Source organism: Camelina sativa, chromosome 3 (assembly GCF_030686135.1).
Source record: "Camelina sativa cultivar CO46 ecotype springtype chromosome 3, ASM3068613v1".
Taxonomy (NCBI): domain Eukaryota; kingdom Viridiplantae; phylum Streptophyta; class Magnoliopsida; order Brassicales; family Brassicaceae; genus Camelina; species Camelina sativa.
The window spans coordinates 4,794,462-4,815,582 of record NC_141882.1 but is presented as its reverse complement, the minus strand read 5'-3'; the positions used below and the strand labels follow the sequence as shown (position 1 = coordinate 4,815,582).

Here is a 21,121-nt window from a genome sequence, read left to right as displayed (position 1 = left end):
CACCTAAAGCCGCAGACACATCCCTTACAAATTTCCAAGCTCCACTTTTATAACCAGGATCAGCTCTTCAATGGATAATTAAAGAAAAAAATCATAACTAAAAGAACATCTTAAAGTATCCAAACCCAAAATAAAACCTAATTATGAAATATAATTCCTTACCTGCATAGATGCACCCATGCCTTGTCCAACATTATATGTTATAATATAAATTTTAACCTTTATAGATAAAATAGAGATACATATTATACAAAGCTCACATTAAGCAACAATTCAGACAATACTGCACTACTTCAGACACATACAGATGCTCTTAAACCAATATCTAACTGTGTAAAATCTCACTAATCTAATCACTATTTATACGAATCAGACTCAAAGGACAAAACATAGCAATCACCAATATTCGTGTGTAATAATAATGTTTAACTATTGGTTGAGTGATACTAACCTGTTGTGTGAGTACAGAGAAATGAGAAGCTTCAGTTCCCCAACATTTCAATCACCAACACTTGGGAAAAAAAAAAAATCGTTCAGTTTATGAAGGCGCAAATACTCAAATCCAAAAGCTATTTTTGAGTCAAATCTGTAAATAATCGAACCCTAACAAAACAGATGGATTCGAAACTCCACATTCTCAAAATCTGTAAATAATCGAACCCTAAAAAACAGATAACGAAATAAATCTAGATAAATCGAACCCTAACAAAACAGATAACTAAATCTGACCCTTATCGAAATCAAAAGCTGTTTGAAATCACAAATAATCGAAACAAATAACGAAATTAGGAGGAAGAAGAAAGACATGCCTCAAAAATGGATTCGAGCTATCAATTGCGATGGATATGGAGATTTAGGGCGAAATTGGGGCTTTTCACAAACGGCGAAATTGGGGCTTTTCACAAACGGCGATAAAACTGAAGAATTGATAAGAAATTTAGAAGAATTTGAGCACACACAGAGAATTTAGAAGAAGAAATCTTCTTAGGTTGAGCTTAGGTTGTAACGAGAGAGAGAGAGAGAGTGTGTCGAGTTTTTGGGTTTTTTTTTTATTTGGCGATTAAGTGAATAATTTCACTAAGTATTGGCGGACAAAAGTCACTTTTGTTTCCCGCTACATAATTTTCCTATCATAGCGTTAATAAGATGCTATTAAAAAGTAAGCGAAAAAAAATCTCATCTTTCATAGCAGTGACGGAAAATGAGCTATATCCGTCTGCTATCAATGTACATATTTGTTGTAGTGATATGAAGTTTGTATAGTAAAAGTAATTTTACATCCTTGAATGAAGCTAAAATATTTGTCCAAAAATTTAGAAATTCAGTTAGCTTTCATTTGGTATGGTTTAAAGCCGATCATGCTATCATAGTAAGAAATACATATATTTTGGTAAAGACAAGTCACTATGATTAAAAGATAAACGATCACGGATGCAAAACTAGACGAAAAAATTATGAATTAAAATAAATAAATAAATAATACCTGATTTGCCATATTATTCATAATCTTTTGTATTTAAACTCATCGTTAGTAATTTAAAAAACTAATTTTGATCCTTCATATCACACATCAAGCATCTTAACTCATTTCTTGTTGTTTTTATTCTGATTCTTTTGATGTGTAAATAGTCACTCATCTTGGGTATGTGGTAAATCATGCGTGTAAAAGTCATGGAATGTAATATTACTATATACAAATTTTGAATTATGCAACGACAGCTAGATCAATGTAAGTAGATATCAAGATGTCTAGGTATATGTGTGTGCAGTGAGACGCTTCGTTGTACTATCATGATCCATCTTATCTTGTTTTACATTTGTTTATGAAGGGTACAAGCGAACCAGCATTGTCACTCACTATCACATGGTTACTATGGCTACCATGCATTATAATATATCATTATACGAAAGACGTATTTGAAAAAGAAAAAAATTAGAAAGTCTACATAATTTTGTGTACTTTAATGTATATTGAAGAACAACATTCACATAAAATCTTTCTTTTCAAATTAGAAAGCCTCAAAACGTATTTTATGTAAACTTAGAAATGTGACATGAAAATCAGACAAAGAATAAATCAGTCACAATTCGTAACAGAACGATAAACATCCAGTTGAGGATCGATCATATTTCGCATCGATTACAACGACAACGTATTAAATCCCAAAACTAAAAGAAACTACAAATCAATTAATACATCCATACAAAAATTTCAGATCGTATACCAAAAAAAAGATTGACATCACAATTATAATTTCGTATATTCAGATACTTATGGACAATATTTAAACTTCCGTGTACATTATAATCATATAATCTTTTTATTAACTGTAATCAATAAAATAATGATAATGGTAGTCAATCATTCATAATTTTATTATAAAAAACTTCCAATAATATCTTACGGACGCTCTTGGGCTTTCCTTAAAACCACTATAAAACCTGTCTCAATTCCTTTCACTTTCTCACACCCAATTCACTCACAACATAGCTAGCTAGTGAACAGTATCTCCTAAACAAAGAATGGCTTCAAGAACCACAAGCTCCATAGCCCTTTTCTTGGCTCTCAATCTCCTCCTTTTCACAACAATCTCCGCCTGCGGTAGCTGCACTCCGTGCGGTGGAGGTTGCCCCTCTCCAAAGCCAAAGCCAACCCCTAAACCTAAACCAACCCCAAGCCCTAGCTCTGGCTCAAGCAAGTGCCCTAAAGACACCCTCAAGCTCGGTGTCTGCGCTAATGTGCTCAACGGCCTCCTCGACTTAACCCTTGGCAAGCCACCAGTCGAGCCATGCTGCAGCCTCATCCAAGGACTCGCCGATGTTGAAGCAGCCGTTTGCCTCTGCACCGCCCTTAAGGCTAACGTTCTTGGAATTAACCTGAACCTCCCAATCTCTCTAAGTCTGCTCCTCAATGTTTGCAGCAAACAGCTTCCTCCAGGCTTCCAATGCGAATAACCATATATATTGATATATTTTAAACACATTTATGTGTATATTTTATCTTCTTGTTTTAAAGAGACAAGGTGAACCTATATACCCTTTATTATTGTGTTTTTATATACTTTACTTGGTGATTTCTTCTATTCTTCTTGTTATGGTGTTCACTGGAGTCTTTTTGTCTCTTTCGGTGTGGTCCGTAAGATTCTTGAAATTTTACAGTTTTATTATTTCTCATTACTCTTATCGGGAATATTGCTATATTGGTTTGTATTACGATTCTATGATTAATAAAGCATTAAATTTTTATTTTATGCATTCATTGTTAATGCATATTGTTTGGCCTATATATAGGCAATCTGCTACCCAAATATTAGTGTTCATAACCATATACATTTAACCCGTTGCCAATATATAAAATTTGATGAATATGTTTTTCTGATCGAATTTGATATCAAGTAATCCATATATACAATAATCTTACTATATACAAATTTTGAATATTTATGAAACGACAGCTAGACGAATGTTTGTAGATATAAAGATGTCTTTGGTATATGTGTGTGCAGTGTGGCGCTTCGTGATCCATCTTATCTTGTATTCCATTTGTTTGTGAAGGGCAAAAGGGAACCAGCATTGTCACTCACTTTCACATGGTTTCTATGGCTACCATGAATTATAAAATATCATCATACGAAAGACATATTTGAAAAAAAAAAAAAAAAAAAAAAGAAAGTCTAAATACTTTCGTATAGTTTAATGTACATTGAAGAACATTCACATAAAGACTTTTTTTTTTCAAATTAAAAAGCCTAGAAACATATAAATTGCAAATTTTATGTAGAACTTAGAAATGTGATATGACATGAAAATCAGACTAATAATACAGCAGTCATAATTTGTAACAAAACGTACATAATACTAGTTGGAATCGATCATGTTTCGCACCAATTACAAGACAACTTATTTATCCGATCCCAAAACTAAATTAAAGAAACTGCATCAGTTAATACATCCTACAAAATTTGTAGATTGTGGATCAAAAAAAAAAAAAAACAAAAACATTGACATCACAATTATCTTATGGACAATGGTAGTCAATCATTCATATTTTTATTATAAAAAAAAAATCCAATAATATCTTAGGGCATCATTAATGGGAGAACTTTTTTCGGTGTTCTTAGATTAAATATATAGTGAAAATAATGTTAGATCAGTTGTTAAGATCATATGTAAAAAAAATGGGAGAACTAATTATGGTGTTCTTAGAATAAAGATATAGTGAAATAATATTCATAAACATTTTACAAATTATAAAAACTTATAAAATAACATTTAAATTGCTTACTTATATAAAAGCAATTGTATACTTATAAATTAATATAATATTCATAAACATTTTACAAATTGGGAAAACTTATAAAATAACATTTAAATTGCTTACTTATATAAAAGCAATTGTATACTTATAAATTAATATAATATTCTTAAACATATTACAATTATAAAAACTTATAAATTAACATTTAAATTGCTTACTTATATAAAAGCAATTGTATACTTATAAATTAATATAATATTTTTAAACATATTACAATTATAAAAACTTATAAATTAACATTTAAATTGCTTACTTATATAAAAGCAATTGTATACTTATAAATTAATATAATATTCTTAAACATATTACAATTATAAAAACTTATAAATTAACATTTAAATTGCATACTTATATAAAAGCAATTATATACTTATAAATTAATATAATATTCTTAAACATATTACAATTATAAAAACTTATAAATTAACATTTAAATTGCATACTTATATAAATGAAATATTTTCTTTTTTTCCAAAAAATCTCGTCCAATCACATGAAGCCACGTCAAATAAGAACTAGGCTTAAATCAGTTCTACATAAATAACTAAAAAAAGTGTTCTAAGGCATTATTCATTATTTTTATAATTTTTTTGGGCTTAGAACACCCTTGGTGTTCTCCCATTAATGATGGCCTTATGGACACTGTGGGGATTTCCTTGAAGCCACTATAAGACTTATCTCAATTCCCTTCCTTTTCTCCACACCCAATTCACTCACAACATAGTTAGTGAACAGTATCTCCTAAACAAAGAATGGCTTCAAGAACCACAAGTTCCATATCCCTTTTCTTGGCTCTCAATCTCCTCCTTTTCACAACAATCTCCGCCTGCGGTAGCTGCTCTCCGTGCGGTGGAGGTTGCCCTTCTCCCAAGCCAAAGCCAACCCCTGAACCTAAACCAACCCCAAGCCCTAGCTCTGGCTCGAAAAAGTGCCCTAAAGACACCCTCAAGTTTGCTGTCTGCGATAATGTACTCAAAACCGTCTTCCATTACACCCTTGGCAAGCCACCAGTCGAGCCATGCTGCAGCCTCATCCAAGGACTCGCCAATCTTGAAGCAGCCGTTTGCCTCTGCACCGCCCTTAAGGCTAATGTTCTTGGAATCAACTTGGACCTCCCAATCACTCTCAGTCTGCTCCTCAATGTTTGCAGCAAAGAGCTTCCTCCTGGCTTCCAATGCGAATAACCATATTGATATATAATTTAAACGCTTTTATATGTATATTTTATCTTCTTGTTTTTAAAGAGACAAGGTGAATCAATGTACTCTTATTATTGTGTCTTTATATATCTTAATATGTGGTTTCTTCTATTCTTCTTGTTAATTATGGTGTTCACTGGAGTCTTTTATGTCTCTGTCTGTGTGGTCCGTAAGACTTAAGAATTACATTTTCATTGTTTCCTATTACTCTTATTGGGGATATTGATGTATTGGTTCGTATTGCGATTCTATGAATTAATAAAACATTAAATTTTCTGAAAATTGTTTGGAATAAAGTTAATCTTAGTATATGAGAGTACATTTCTAACCAGTTTATTTCTGGTAGAATAAATCTCTGAAAATTGTGGCAACTACATATATAAGACTTCTAGAATATTAAAAAAAAAAACATTGTTATGTCTCCACTCAATAAAAAATAAAAGGCTACTGTAAGAAATGGTGAGTCACGGAAATCTTTAATTTAAAATCTCAAATATACACATCAAAGATAAGATTAATAAGAATAATATATACATAGTGAGAGATAAAGTTCGTCAAAATAGAAATAATATCAATTGTGGTATAGATATATCATGTCGGATCCTTTTATATAAGCATGCAATAGAATAAGTTTTACTAATAGATATAGCGAATGAATCCTTCACAAAACACCTTACAGAAAGATAATTACAAGAAAACTATCAAAACTTACTAAAATACGTTACGTACAGTACATATGTGTCAACTCTACAAACAAAATTATAACTTTTTTTAAGTATCAATGGTAGAAAAAATTATAGTTATCAGTTTGCTGTTATGTATAGTATCTCTTCCCTACAAAAATTTGCAATGCAATTCACTTGAAAATTTAATAATTTCTTAATAGAGTACGGCGACTTATTTTGAGCCACAGGTACAAGGAAAGATCTTAGACTCTTAGTAGACATCTGTCTCACACTGTGCTCTCGGGCCTGACGTCTTGATCAGTCTTTAAAATGTTGCGTCCTTATTACTATTGTCTTCATGTGAAGGCATTAACCGCATTACACATTTATATGGCCAATATTAATATAGATGCCCAAACATAAACAAACAAATACCGCCAATATATATACTCCTATATATAACCACATGTGTTTTGACGTGTGGAGGGGAGAAAATTTAGTGTGTATAAAACAAATTAATGTGTTTTGACAGCGGGGAAAGGGATTAATTCACTGGTTTTTATCTTTAGCTGAACAAAAAAAAAAACATAAGTTATCTGGTGTCCATAGATTGGTTGCTTAATCCATAAACATTTCTAGGAAAGACGTACACTAGATGGTTTAAGCAAACACTTAGGATTAATGAGTATTTTCTTCTTTTTCAAATATTTTCTTTCTCGTTGGTCCGAAAACAAAAATGTAGTGTAAACAAAGGGGATAATAAGAAAAGCCATAGGATCGATCATAATATATTTATATTATTATTTATTAGCTAGGCATTTCAGCAAATCCCACTTTTTATCTAGCGTTCGAAAAATCAAGATGAAATGTTTAAAATACGTGTATATATTATCAATGTACACAAAATTTCACCCTCTCTTTTTTTTTTCCAAAACCTAATTTAGCCGAATTCGTGAGTTTATTGTGCATATATATAATAGAAAATAGTTTTCAGCATACATGCAATTAATGATGATAAAAATAACATGATAACACGTTTGGGATTATTTCGATAAATCTTGAATGCTCTTTAGGATAGTGATCGTTTATCGGATGAAATAGGGCTACAAAATGTGAAGAAAATGACAAAATCAAACGTAATGATACACCAAATTAAGGAGTATATATCGTGTTTAATCGTGTATAGTATTTGAAGTTAAAAGGAGATGACTTCAGTTATAACATATTCAAGATTTTATTAAAATATAAATAAAAAACATATACAAGATTGCCCAAATCTTGATCATATATAAGATCTAACTATTAACAAAGAAATTCTTTTCCGTGAATAAAGAATCTAGTGAGGGAAATATTGAAGAGTAAGTTATAAGACCTCATTAACCAAAAAAGTTATAAGATCTCTTTTGGTCGTCACATGGAAGGAAGGAACGAACATAAAGGTGTGTTTTTGTTTTGTTTCGTCTTTTCGGGATAGTAGCAAGTAGCAAGTAGAAACTAGAAACCACTTCAATAAAAAAAGTTGAAAGATACAAGATCACGTATGGTCTCAAACCACATGCATTTCGAAAGAGAAAATCATTGTATATATATATATATATATGACTGGGACATTTATGCATATTAGTCCATTCTTTGTACGAACGAAAGTTATCATCTTAACATTAGAAAACTAAAAGAAAAAATGGAACAGTTATCATTTGTTATCGTTGATACAAATAAATACTATATGCATACGTACTAATAATCTCAACGTTATCTGTGGTAAGCAACATACGATGCTAGTTCGTAGAGTCAGAAAATGCTAAGGAATAGAGATTCCTTTCACGATCACTCCAATAACTAATTAACAAATGAAACATACAGAAATGTTTATAAAAAACAGAGGAAGTTAATTACACTTTGTGAGTTTGTGTCATCACAGTTTGCTGTCACGGTGTATTGCGTGTCATTTCAGAGTTGGATGGTCCCTAAGGAGTAATTGTAAATTCGGTGGATGCATATTGAGCCCGTGAACTCTCTTTGTTTTCTTCTTACTCTTAGTTCAACGAATATCGCCAAAATTATTTATAATGGGGATATCGATTAATTATAAGCATGAAACAGTAGAAGCAATCTCCATCTTTTGATTTGAATCATGAACATCATATTGTATCATGCATGGGCTAAAATCCAAAAACAAAGTAATGGATATATTGAAGCAAAGTTTTTGCAACGTACATTTTTATCAGATTTTTGCAGTGATTTCATTATTGCTAACAGATTTGAATCTTTTAAGTATTGAGTTGTGAAATTACAAACTTTGTTGATATGCTTTGAATATGATCATTTGTTGTCTGCGATAGCATAAGATCTCATGACTGTGTATATATAGGCTTAGCACACTTTTGTTGAACTACTAAAATGTGTGTCTTTTGTGTCTATAGATAAATTTCTCACATCTGTAATAACAAACGTAATGGTCTAAGATCTGTAGTAACCGGTTTTATGTATTACTCAAATGAATAAGATCATATTAAAATTAATTTAGGATTTATTTACATCATATATTGCAACTAGGCATGGGCAAATAAACCGAACACAAGGAACCGAACCGAACCCGACCCAAAATACCTGAACTCGACCCGAACCGTTTCTGTTAAAATAACCGATCGGTCTTCATTCTGAAATACCCACAAGTATCGGGTATCACCCGAACCGAACCCGAAAACCCGTGAGTAACTATTTATACCCGAACACATTTATACATACATGATATCACATATATTGCCATATATCTGTTTGCCTTATTCTCCTCTCCTTGAATCCGTGTGAATCTTCTTTACTTTGCATAAACATGCTGAAGTTGCCAATTTTTGTCCGATCTCAAGAATATTTGGCTTTTATAAACCAAAACTTTCAAATTGAATCTCCAAAACTTAATTCCGCCGTTAGCCTCATCTTTGGGTTCTCCGTTCATAGCAGCTAGAACTCGATCGATTGTAATCTTCATTCTCCTCTTTTTTTTTAATTATTGATTGTTTTATGTCTGAAACGCTCTTGATTAATTTATAGTATGATTTCAATTTCTTATTTAGTGTAATATAGAACCAGAGATTTAAGAGTACACGCCAATCGACTTTAACTTAGAACAAGCTATTATACCGTGAAATGTTTACATATTTTAATTTAAGAGTACACGCCATTTGGGTTTTGTGGGTACATTTCAGGTTTTTGTGGGTACTTTGGATATGTTCGATTATGTACTATCCATAACCGAATATATTTTGGATACATTACAAGTTTATTAAAATCAATACCCAAATAACCCGAACTCGATATGAACCGAACCTGAACACGACCCAAAATTATATGAACATATGTTCGGATTCTATATTAGTAAACCCGAACCCGAATTATCCTAAACCCGACCCGAACACCCATATGCCCATGCCTAATTGCAACATATAGTAAATTAGATTTGTATAGCCTAATTGCAACCGGTTTGTAACTAATTTACTTTTACTTACATTAATGATTAATCTATGACAAATTCCGTTTTCTTATCACAATTCTGATAGAAAAAATTCCATGAAAATGCGAAGGTGGGCTTAGCCCATAAAACATTATTTGCCTACAGATCTCGCAGACCGACTAAAGTAGGCCCAAATATATAAAACCAACACCACCAAGTGAATTCTATAAACGGTATCATCATCTTTTGTCTATGTGACATCTACAATAACGCATTATATAGACTTTCACTGATTCTACTGCTATTTTTTGTAAGTATGCCTCCGCTTTGAAAAGCTTCAAGTAAAAGAGTAGCTTTGTCGACGTCTGTAGAGGCGAATGGTTGCGAGAAAATACTCGCTACGGTTATAAAATTATGTTCTTTTCCAAAATTGTCAGATACACATATGACATATTCGAATACCCTCAGAAGCATAATTATAAGAAGGGAACAATCACAATGCATTTGTCGAGTTTTATTGTAATCGTAACTTTCGAAAGGGATTAATGTGTATCAAATTCACGACGAATTCGAATTTCCTTGTTAGAAAAAAATATCAATTTATTTGCATGCTCGCACCACGGAGATTATATATAGATTAAAAACCAAAAATCTTTTGGTAAATTCACAAAATTATTATTAAGGTAACTTTTTTTGATTCATATACTAAAACCAAAAATATCAGGTCGTTTGCATTCAAGATTCCATCATTGACCTTTTTGAAATTATCTTACTCATCTTGATGAAATTAAATAGAAACAATAAATTTTATTTATTAGATTCCTAGTTGGTAACGTTTATAATTAATGTGAAAAATGCCAAATAAAATCACAAACTTATACTAGCACATCTTAAGAGATTTCCATTGCTAATTGCAACGAAAACGCTTAAGGCACTTGTATATTTTATGGGGGGAAAAAACTGAATAATGTTGTATCACGTAAGAGGGGGTGTTAAACTTGATATTCTTAGGATTTGGTTGGATTTTAAAATTTTAGAATTCTGAAAGATTTTAGGAGATTTGATTGTGTTTTAGAGTTATTCTTTAAAAAAAAAAGGAAAATAAAATGTGATTATATGATATTCTATTAGATTCTATGAGATTTTAGTAAACTTTGAATGATTTTAAAAATATTTTATAACACCAAAAAAAAAAATCTATACCATAATATAACTATTACGTAACACAGAATTTGCCCTAAGTACGTTATTTCTATTGGTTGTTTGTTGGCCACGTGATTGATTTCCCATGGAGGATTTTTTTTGGCTTCAACCGTGTGAACCCTGAGGGAATCCTGGTGGGTGAAAATTTCTTCTGGTCGTTGCGTACTCTTGAATCTACTATGTGGCTAGGAGCTGTGGTAAACCAGGCAGGATTGTTGCTTGTAAAGGTGAGGACACGTGAAAGTGAAATAAAACTATGCGAATACAACTTGGAGGAGAAATCTATGAGAACCGTTGAAACTAGTTTGCGCACAAGTTTAGATTACCTTGAAAACATGGAGGAGTATGTTGCAACGCTTGTTCCTACTAGACCGCATGTACTAGTTAATTATCCCATTCTTTGAAGCTTGTCCTTTCTCAGATTGCTCTAATAGTTGACCTCTCGTAATTTTACGTTTCATTGAACAAAAAAAGACACTGAACCACTAGGTTGCAAGTCGTTTTCAAAACAAAGAAAAGAAAACAAGATTTTTACGTTTCTAGACAAGAACCAAAAAAGAGAAAAGAAAAAAAAATTACCCAACAAAGGAAATGAAACAATCTAAAAATAAAGCATAGTCATAGTAATGCATCATGACCCCATATTCATAGCATCAGTCCACATGCTTACAACTATATTTGCTCTCCATGTATTAGTGAGCACTCTTTGTTGTTCTTTAGTACCATGAAGTTGTTCTTCTTGTTCATCATTTCTTTGATCAACGTTAGTTTCTTCGACAGCATATCGTAGCAGTTAACTTCTACTTTTGACATAAAAATAAAACAGTAGATGAACAATAAAAAATCAAACAGAACCTTCGTAGGGTTTGACTAAAATGCAGAAACGTAGATGGGAGGAAACAAAGATGTCCAATGCAGCTTAATAAGTAGGAAAGAAAGATGTCCAATGCTCCTATGTTTACATAATCTTTTTAAAAAATGATATTATGAACAAAAGCAACTTACCCTGCAGCTTCATGACCAAAAATTTGTAGCAAAAGAGACTGTACCAAAAAATGAAGACTTCATCAGAGACTCTTAAGCCAAATTGAAAAGATGTTATTAGCAAAGAAACACAAACCTGAGACTCCCAAGCAGAGAGGTCACTACGACATAGAGATGTACAAACCACTTAATCCTGATCTCAAGAGGTTGAGGTGGACTCACTACAACTTCCTCCATAACCAATGGCTCACCAGGACACCATGCCACCACTGCTACAAGAACTACCCAATCAAAAAATATAATCTTTCATAAACTACGACAAAAACAAAAAACCCTTTTTTGTTTACCTTTACAGGTTATTACTCGAGGTTGCTCGAAGGAGAAAGAAGTACAAGACAACATTGTTATCCCCAAACCCCAATCTTTGTTCAAAAAAAAAAAAAAAGATATCCCTAATTTGATTGCTTCAAGCGCAAATTAGAAGTAGAAGAGGAAGAAACAGAGCTTCTTCATTCACCTAACACCGAACTCACCAATCACCATTGAGCTAAGTGATCCAACCACATTTAAAATCCCCAAATCTAACGAATCGGAGGATTGTACGGAGCATCAGGAAAACGTACCTTGATGATTCTTCAAAGAACTATTGACCATTAGATTCAATCGATTGCAGAAGGAGAAGTTACGATGATTCGATCGATTACGGTTTTGAGAGAGAGAAAGAGATGATGCATCAGTTGTTGGTTGTGTTGTGATAACTGGTTTTTTTTTTACAAAAAAAAAATCCTCAACAATTCCACCTTATAGCTATGATTTTGATACTCATATTTTATAACTAAAAAACAAACAAAAGTCTTGTAAAATCATTCAAAAGAACATTTTTAAAAAAATTTGTGATATTTTGAATAACAGTATATTTTAAATAAGTTTTGTAAATCATTAATTGAATAACAAGAGATTATAAAATATTTTAAATGATTTTACATAGATTCCAAATTGAATAACATAAGATTTTAGAAGATTATTAAAAATCATCAAATGAATAACAAGTGATTTTCAGAATACTCTAAAATCTTCTAAAATATTAGTTAATACCCCTCTAAATGTATTTTTTGCATGTAAACGCAAACGCAAATGGTTTTCTATCTACCATGTTTTAAGGTTTTAAGGTTGTAATTATATAAAAAAACCCAAACATCTGATTTCATTATAATAACAAACGAAAGAAAATACATAGTTATGAGATTTTGATTAAATAAATTAAAATAGAAAATGGGATGAGACCCAAAATAGGTCATATAGCTTTTTCCTTCAACTCACTCCTCGGCCTTCTCGACGACGACTTCCTCAGCAGCCGCAACTTCAGTCGGTTTCTCCTCCTCCACAACCGCCGGAGTCTCCGTCACCTCCTCCACAACCGCCGGAGTCTCTGTCACCTCCTCTGTTTTCTTCTCCTCCTCTACAACTGCCGGGGCTTCCGTGATCACCTCTGTCTTCACTTCTTCCTCCTCTGTTTTCTTCTCTGTTTCATCATCTTTCTTCTCTGCCTCTTCCACAACGACTTCTTTGCTCGTTTCTACGACTGGTGCTTCGGTTTCTTCTTCCGTCACGGCGGTGACGGATTCTTCAGGCTGTTTGGTCACCACTGGCTCCTCCACTGTCTTTGTTGGTACCTCAACATTCTCTACTGCTGCTGGAGTCACTTGTTCAACCTGTAAGCGAAAACACACCTTTATTAAACGAAAAAAATCTGTATGCCATCGCCGTTTTATATCAGCGTAAACAATATGATCATTAATCAAATCTAGACATGAACAAAGATAATGACGTACAGATATAGATTTATAATCTGACTTAAGAAACAATATATAAAGACAATACCTCAACGGTGGCCATCTCGAGATGAAGAAGCTAAAGAGGAGAAATATATTGACAATTATAAGAAGGGGAGAAGAAAGTGTATGTGATGCTTTGGTGAGTGAAGAGATTTGATCAAGAGATGAGGTATTTATAGTAGAAGCAAATGATTTACAATAATGTTTGCGAACAAAAGTATGTATAAATTATTAGTTTTTTTTTTAGCTTGTCTACAATTTAATGTCAATAAAGAATCGTGATAATGAGTATGGCACATGAAAGAATCATTTTTTGCTTATATAAAAACAAATTGTACCATTATACACCTCATGCCACATAGGTATAGAACATCATCACTTAACCATTAATTATCAAGTTGTAATTAGAAAAAAAAATCTTTAATCAATTTTCAACTAAGAAATTCAACTTTAATTTACAAAAAAAAAGAAGAGAGCAATAGAATTTCTTGAGAAGTTTATTGTTGTTTTCTTCTTCTGCGCGATCTCAGTGAACGTTACAACAAACCTTTCATGCTATTAACGTTGAACTTTCAATTAAACTGAACGTTACAACATCTCATGTGAAAGTTGACCTCTTTTAGAAATCCCATCAGTTAAAGCTATTAAGCTACCATTAAATGATCTTTTCACTAGGTACTGTAACGTTTGAATTCTACAGCATAAAATTTAGAGGTCACATTCACCTCTCTGCGTATTCAACCTAGCTCTAATCATTTGCGATTTCGACTTATTTTAAAATTTTTGATTTTTCCTACCATCAATTTGTTTGATTTTTCACATTACATCACATGCCACGAAAGAAACAGGTTTAAAGAACTTGCTTTTTTTTTTTTGGGTCAAATTAAAGGTTTAAAGAACTTGCTAAAACTGTGTGTATCAGTGTATATATATAATGATTATCTTTTCAACATTTTGATCAGGTTTAACGAATTGAAATTGATTATTGTCTGCCAAAGTGAATGCAATCTCTACTATTAGAGTCAAACAAATTTTGAAAAATCAAAAGTATTTTTTTTATGAATAAAATAGAATCCGAAATTTGCGTGTTCAAATTTTCACATATTTAGTACTACTGCTCTATTTTAATTTTGGTACTATATTGACTAGGATGACGTGGCTACAAGTTAAAGCGGGCCCGTGTGAGTGTGAGCCAGGTAGGATTCGTCATGAATGTGGACCCTTGTACATCAGTTTACTTTTAACTAAATAAAGATTGATTGATTTTATGATTTTAGATGATTGTATGAAATATAATTAACGTTACAATTTTTTTTTTCATTCAGTTAGAAAGATTGATTAGTTATGTAAAGCATATTGATGCTGGTAAAAAACAAATTGTGTGATTGATGTTTTCTCTAATAATTTTATTCTTTTTTCTTTTATTGGCAAGATTACAAGTCTTAGGTCAAACTCTTTTTGTAGAACCCGGAAGTTCATTTTATATGATATTCACATTCCTACCATTATTTTTTTTCTCTAATTAGGTATTATATATGTTCGTTGTTGCTGGCATCAACAAGCAGTAACAGTTATTAATTAGTTCTAAGCCAATAGATAATGTTTAGGTCTTAGAGAACCTTGAAAACAATATATATTTAAGGTTTACTTCTTCTTTTTTTGTCGTCAATATTTGGGTTTATTACTTTTACTTGTGGAAATATATAAGAAGAGCAAATTGTGATTATGATTTTGTTTTTTTTTTTCCCGAAGAAAAAGCTAAGATACAGGCAACAGGCCACGTACTCATCAGTCATCACAATCTGTAAAGAATGGCCAGCAGAAAAGCTGGTAAAAAGGGTTGGACGGCTAAGATGACCCCCTGGACCCCCATGCCATGGTCCCATTGATTGTGTATATTTGTCCGAAAATTAACTAAACACCAATAATGCATAAAGGATGATGTTACAAAATTGGAATTTTTAGGTAGAAATAGGGAGAAAAAGAGTTAGATATCTTAGGTATAAGTCAACACCGAGGGACATATCGATCAGTTATAGAAATCTACAGTATAATCTTAACATAAATAATGCATCTATCACCCCTATTGCACTGACATCACCAAAATTCAGAGGTATGAAAAAAAAAAGGAAATACACATATATATCCCTTCCTTCTCGAGTTTAATTAATAGATACTTTTGTTCGACGTAATTGATAAATAGTTATGATGTCGATCTGAAACGAAAGTTGCAAACAATTCACTTTTGGTGTCCCAATTATGATAAACGTCCCATGTCTTGAACATGTGTAACGTTAAAGCTGGACAAAGTGAAGGATATGTGTCTGTAGAATATATTTTCTCTAACGTTTGGTTTTACACCGTTGATTTTAAAAAGAAGATTTAAATCTGATGGTAGAAGATTCATATTGTAAGGTTTATCTTAGAGAAAGGGAATCTCTTCGTCGCCAAATTAGTTGGCATTTGCAACTTGACGGTGATGAACCTTTATAATAGGGTATTTACAAGTGTCAATCTGAAAAGGTCCGATTTTGCTCGAACAATAGCCAAAAAAAACACAAAATTATATAGTATATTTTTAGACTATACGTTTATACCTGATGTCATTTTTATGCTATATACAATATTGTGACAACTAAGTGGTGGATCATGGATGTAAAGTTCTCATACCATTAGACTTTGGGCTTGAGAGGCTTAACTAAACTGATAAATTCTCCCCTCTCTCTTTAATACCCCTGATTTTTAGACCAATACCTCTCCATCGCTACGACTTATGAGGTTCGCTAGTTGTCTCATGATGGTTTATAACAAAATAATTACATAGAGCAAAGCGATAAGTCTCCTCCATTACCTCTGAGTTTAGACCAATCTTTTCCTGCCGCTGTGTCTTAGACATGAAACATGCGTCTTCCTCCTTAAGAAGTTTCCAGAAGTTCTACTAACTTCTTCCTAATTATTATAAAAAAACTTGAATATGGACTCAAAATACAACATATTTCTAAAGACTCGTAATAACATGGTGTAGTTATATATTTTATCAACAGTTATATATTTTATAGATAAAGATCTTTGTCTCGTACATGTTTTCCAATTATAACACAATTACACAAAAACTTTTTCTTATTGACAAAATAGTGTTAATTAAAATACTTTTTCTAAACGATTTAAGTTATATTTTTTTTTGATAATTTCATTGTATTTAGTCTCGATGAAAAATACATGTATATGAGACGTGAATACGTATATCGAGTTACATGCATGCATGCATGTACATTTAGTTAATTATATTGTACAAATTATACTATTTAGGAAAAATGAAATCCTGTGAACGGGAAGACTACAAGTCTTAGTTATAAGGATCACCACATGACTTTTTCTTCCCAAATCCATATTTAAACATTCCTCAAACAAATACACCAAATCTTTCTCCCTAGCTCTCTCGTTGTCTTATAATTCTCAATATTTCTCTTCTTTGTTACTTTCTTCTCATTCTTTTTGACGAAAAACAAATCCTATAATTAGACTCTTTATTCTCTTTTTTTTAAGTCTTTTAGTTGTCTCCCTTTCTTGAATTGTTTTTGTTGCATCCTCGTCAGTTACGTTGCATAACCATCTCCAGGAAATCATATCCAAAGTAACCGTATAGAGAATTTATAGGAGCCGAATTATATCAGAGACCGAATAGAGATCAGGAAAGCAAACATGGGTTTGAAAGATGAAGAGAATAAAGCTGAAGGGTCTTCAGAAGAGCCAAAGGGACAAGGGCTAAGCAGGAAAAACAGCCATAGCTCTATATGTCCGACTGATGATGACGACGAAGAGGAAGAGGAAGACAAGAAACTTGATCTTGGTCCCATGATCGCTCTCAAAGAACAGCTCGAGAAAGACAAGGTTTTGATCTCTCATAGTGTCATGTTATCATGGTTTCATAAACCTCGATTGCATTTTGGCTATATAATAATGGGTGATTTTGGTTTTCATATCTCAACGACAATCTAATCACTTTTCTACAATTAAAAAAAAATGTTTAGGATGATGAAAGCTTGAGGAGATGGAAGGAGCAACTTCTAGGCAGCGTAGATCTTGAGGAGGTCGGAGGTAAATACCCGGTTTATATCATAGCAGATGAATCCTGTTAAAGAATTTCCAATGAGTACAAACTTTAATTAGTCCATCCCAAATTCCATATATCTCTTGCCTCCTTTAATTGCCATCAAGTGAATTAACGTAAGATAAGACTAGACCAAGTAACCATTTTTTTTTTACGTCAAATAAGCATATAAGAATATTATCTTCGTGAGATATTACAAGAAAATAATGTGTCACTTTTTTATACTTAGATATACAGATAAGAGTTATTGTTTTTCTAGAGTTCACTAGCCCACAATGAATGTTGTTTTTCAAAGAAATTGTAGATACATGTATATGTTTTGATAGAGTAACACAAAATGTAAATGCAGAGACTCCGGATCCGGTGGTAAAGATATTGACCTTAACACTTAGGTCACCGGAAAGAGAGGACATGGTACTAACGATCCCGGAAAACGGAAAACCGACTTCGAAAGGACCATGGTTCACTCTCAAAGAAGGCGCTAAGTACAGTCTTGTATTTACTTTCCGTGTCACCAACAACATTGTGTCCGGCCTACGGTACAGCAACACAATCTGGAAGACCGGAATTAAGGGTATTTTACCTTTTACACATTCTTTTTCCACAATTACACAAACTTTAAATTAGAAGCCTTTCTCTAATGTTTTCTCTTTTAACTCTTTGTGGAGAACACAGTGTATAGTAGAAAGGAGATGCTAGGGACGTTTAGTCCACAGGCGGAACCTTACAATCATGTCATGTTTGAGGAAACTGCCCCCTCTGGTTTGCTTGTTAGAGGCTCCTATTCCGTTAAATCTAAGGTACCGAAACTCTAATAACTAACAGTTTTGAATATACTAGACTGAGGACGTATTGCATTTTCGTTATTTTAATAGTTACAACTTAAAAGAGATAGTAATGAAAAAAAAAAAAAAAAGAGTTTAAGAAAAACATCAGTTTACCGTAATTTGTTAGATTGCTCAAATATAAAGGGAATTATTATTGTCTTTCTAACAATTTTCAGTTCGTCGATGACGATAATAAGTGCTACTTGGAGAACAACTACAACTTCGACATTCGCAAGAATTGGGTGTGATCTATCACATAATTTAATTACTGGAAGAAGAGAAAAATGTATATATACATCATTTTTCTACATATTATTTTCTCTCTAATTCAAATTCTGTCATAATTTAATATTTGCTCATAGAGTTCTTCGCCTAGTTTTTTCTTTTTTTTTTGATGATTCGTGATCTCACTTGATATAGACAATTTGTTTGGTTTTCTGTAAGTTACCTTTCTCGGGTTATATTTAATATTGCAAACTAGCTAGAGATCGATTGAATTATACTTTGTTTTCAAGATGCAAGAATAATATAACATGATTTTATTTGCTGTAAAATAAATTGACTACGCCATCGTTATGGATTATAGATTTCTGTCAAACACATTTTTCTACTATATTTCTGTGTTACAGAAAATATTTTAAAAATGGTTGAAAAAAAAAAGAGATTGATCAAGAACTCATTTAAGGAAATTGTACACTTCAAGAACATTTAATGAATGCCTCACTTAAATGCATCCTTGGTGCACAGCACTATCAATCTCGTATTTAACTCTTGTGGAAGTCACTAGATAACATAACCTAACCAAGTAACCAATAGATTACAGCACTATTTTCGTATAAAACCTCTATATAAATAAAGCCAATATCATTCTCAAAGAAGATACTAATTTCAACTCTCTTTCTCTCACAAACCGAAAACAAATTCCAACATGAAGAAGACCTACAAGTTTCAAAGCCTCTTCTCTTCTCTCATCTTCCTCATAATCCTGCTATCGATTTCGAGAGACACCGCCGCCACCGACTCCGGTAGTGTCTGCCGTCATCCGCCGTCACGAAACAGCTGCAAGACATGCATGGCGGAGCAAATGAATTACGTTTGTCCTAAGTGCGTGCCGGTGCTCCGATGCATGGCTCGTTGCCTTTGGGGAGGTGTGAATCAGAGGAAATGCACCACCACGTGTGGTTGCGACACCACGGCCAAGCCCTCGCTGTTCGAGTGTAAACGCTGCGTTTCCAGGTGTAAGTGTAGTTGTGCGGCTTAAGAAACACGTAACAATCGACTTTTTTTAATTAATCTCCTCTTGATGTTTGGAACTTGGAAGTAATAATAATGTATCAACTGCTGGATCTTTTGTAGTTTAACCTTTATATATGTTATACATGTTGATTAATCCGTACAGTTCATATATAATTAGTACTATTCACTAATCACATACTTACGTGAGTTTATTGAATTTTTTAGTGTTACTACTAACCCGATTTCTTCTTAGCAATAATATGGGCCCAAATTCTCCTATGATCCATGACTTTATTTAGAAACTACGCGACGTTTTCGTGGATGCAAGACGGCGCGAATTCCAGTTCACATACATACAAAAAGATATAATTCGTTTGTGATTTTATCAACATAAACAGAGTAAAAAGTAAAAACAGATTTAAAAAAAAAAAAGAGAAAGATGCTCTAATCGTACACCGCGACACACCGGATTAAATTTTTTAACCGTGGTCATTCTCTGAGAAATCTCTGGAAACATCTGAAACCCAAATACTGAGCACAGAACCTCTCCATTTCCTCACCGCCTTTCTCTCTACACATCTCCTCCTCCACAGCTTCTTCCCAATACATAGGCCACGCGCCGCCGCCTTGACCGCCGTCAACTCCTCCGATATCGTTGTAGTTCCACCACTGAATTTCGTCTTTGGTCTCCGAGATCGAATCGAGTATTTCCTGCATCCCTACGATCTTGCGACTCACTTTCCTCCGAGCTTCTCTGATCGACGGATCTAAACCAGGTACCGAGTCGAGTCTCAGAAGCAGAGACATCAGAATCTCGTTCATCCTTAGACGTTCCTTCTCGTCGGTTCTAATGGCGTCTACCGTGTCTTGCCGTTGGATCATGCTCTGTACACGATTCGCTTCTCGATTGACGGATGAGATTGTGTTGTATAGGTTTCGGATCCTGTGAGAACGGTAGCCAGACTGGATCCTCGCTGCTGCTGCTGCGGCGGAGGAGGAGTTAGTCTGGGCGGTGGATTTCGCCGCCGGTGTTGGAGTTTCGATCGGAATTTGTTTGGTTGATGGAGCTGGAGGGGTATTATGGTCATTATAAAAAGTGTGGATAATGGTGGTGGTTGTTGTCGACGATGAGAAATTTTTTGAACTTCTCATTTTTTTTTTTCCTGTTTTTGATATGGATGAGAATTTTTCTGACGGTGGTCGTTATTGTGACTCATGTAGTCATATATAACTCGTGAATGTGAGATAATATAAACTCACTCACTAGTCACTAGTAAGTAAAAGACCAATTA

The 21,121-nt window shown here is 33.1% G+C and overlaps 6 protein-coding genes and 1 pseudogene across 10 annotated transcripts; 4 read left to right on the top strand and 3 right to left on the bottom strand.

Annotated features, from left to right (window-relative positions):
* Positions 1 to 2,449: 2,449 nt before the first annotated feature.
* Positions 2,450 to 3,251, top strand: LOC104770946 (putative lipid-binding protein AIR1B). Its single transcript, XM_010495423.3, has one exon. The coding sequence runs from the start codon at positions 2,524 to 2,526 to the stop codon at positions 2,953 to 2,955; it is 432 nt and encodes a 143-aa protein (XP_010493725.2). The 5' UTR covers positions 2,450 to 2,523; the 3' UTR covers positions 2,956 to 3,251.
* Positions 3,252 to 4,986: 1,735 nt separating this feature from the next.
* LOC104770936 (putative lipid-binding protein AIR1B pseudogene) lies at positions 4,987 to 5,799 on the top strand (annotated as a pseudogene).
* A 5,471-nt stretch (positions 5,800 to 11,270) lies between these two features.
* On the bottom strand, positions 11,271 to 12,658 carry LOC147946584 (uncharacterized). 5 transcript variants are annotated; one of them, XM_087508398.1, is made up of 4 exons: positions 12,168 to 12,658; positions 11,957 to 12,089; positions 11,842 to 11,879; positions 11,271 to 11,639 (listed from the first exon to the last, which is right to left on the bottom strand). In XM_087508398.1, exons 1-4 carry the CDS (start codon positions 12,220 to 12,222, stop codon positions 11,509 to 11,511), a joined length of 357 nt encoding a protein of 118 aa, XP_087364524.1. In that variant the 5' UTR covers positions 12,223 to 12,658; the 3' UTR covers positions 11,271 to 11,508. The 5 variants fall into 5 exon arrangements, with proteins under 5 accessions (XP_087364524.1, XP_087364525.1, XP_087364526.1 ...); XM_087508399.1 differs by having other exon boundaries at positions 11,271 to 11,636; XM_087508400.1 differs by having other exon boundaries at positions 11,957 to 12,101; positions 12,444 to 12,658.
* Positions 12,659 to 12,996: 338 nt separating this feature from the next.
* On the bottom strand, positions 12,997 to 14,183 carry LOC104770918 (cytosolic calcium-binding protein 2). Its single transcript, XM_010495394.3, has 2 exons — positions 13,702 to 14,183; positions 12,997 to 13,532 (listed from the first exon to the last, which is right to left on the bottom strand). Exons 1-2 carry the CDS (start codon positions 13,714 to 13,716, stop codon positions 13,137 to 13,139), a joined length of 411 nt encoding a protein of 136 aa, XP_010493696.1. The 5' UTR covers positions 13,717 to 14,183; the 3' UTR covers positions 12,997 to 13,136.
* A 2,890-nt stretch (positions 14,184 to 17,073) lies between these two features.
* On the top strand, positions 17,074 to 19,151 carry LOC104770908 (rho GDP-dissociation inhibitor 1-like). Its single transcript, XM_010495384.2, has 5 exons — positions 17,074 to 17,546; positions 17,687 to 17,753; positions 18,116 to 18,340; positions 18,442 to 18,566; positions 18,770 to 19,151. Exons 1-5 carry the CDS (start codon positions 17,358 to 17,360, stop codon positions 18,839 to 18,841), a joined length of 678 nt encoding a protein of 225 aa, XP_010493686.1. The 5' UTR covers positions 17,074 to 17,357; the 3' UTR covers positions 18,842 to 19,151.
* A 231-nt stretch (positions 19,152 to 19,382) lies between these two features.
* Positions 19,383 to 19,983, top strand: LOC104770901 (uncharacterized). Its single transcript, XM_010495372.3, has one exon. The coding sequence runs from the start codon at positions 19,522 to 19,524 to the stop codon at positions 19,852 to 19,854; it is 333 nt and encodes a 110-aa protein (XP_010493674.1). The 5' UTR covers positions 19,383 to 19,521; the 3' UTR covers positions 19,855 to 19,983.
* A 117-nt stretch (positions 19,984 to 20,100) lies between these two features.
* LOC104770894 (BAG family molecular chaperone regulator 5, mitochondrial) lies at positions 20,101 to 21,023 on the bottom strand. Its single transcript, XM_010495365.2, has one exon. It carries the CDS (start codon positions 20,979 to 20,981, stop codon positions 20,319 to 20,321), a length of 663 nt encoding a protein of 220 aa, XP_010493667.2. The 5' UTR covers positions 20,982 to 21,023; the 3' UTR covers positions 20,101 to 20,318.
* Positions 21,024 to 21,121: the final 98 nt, after the last annotated feature.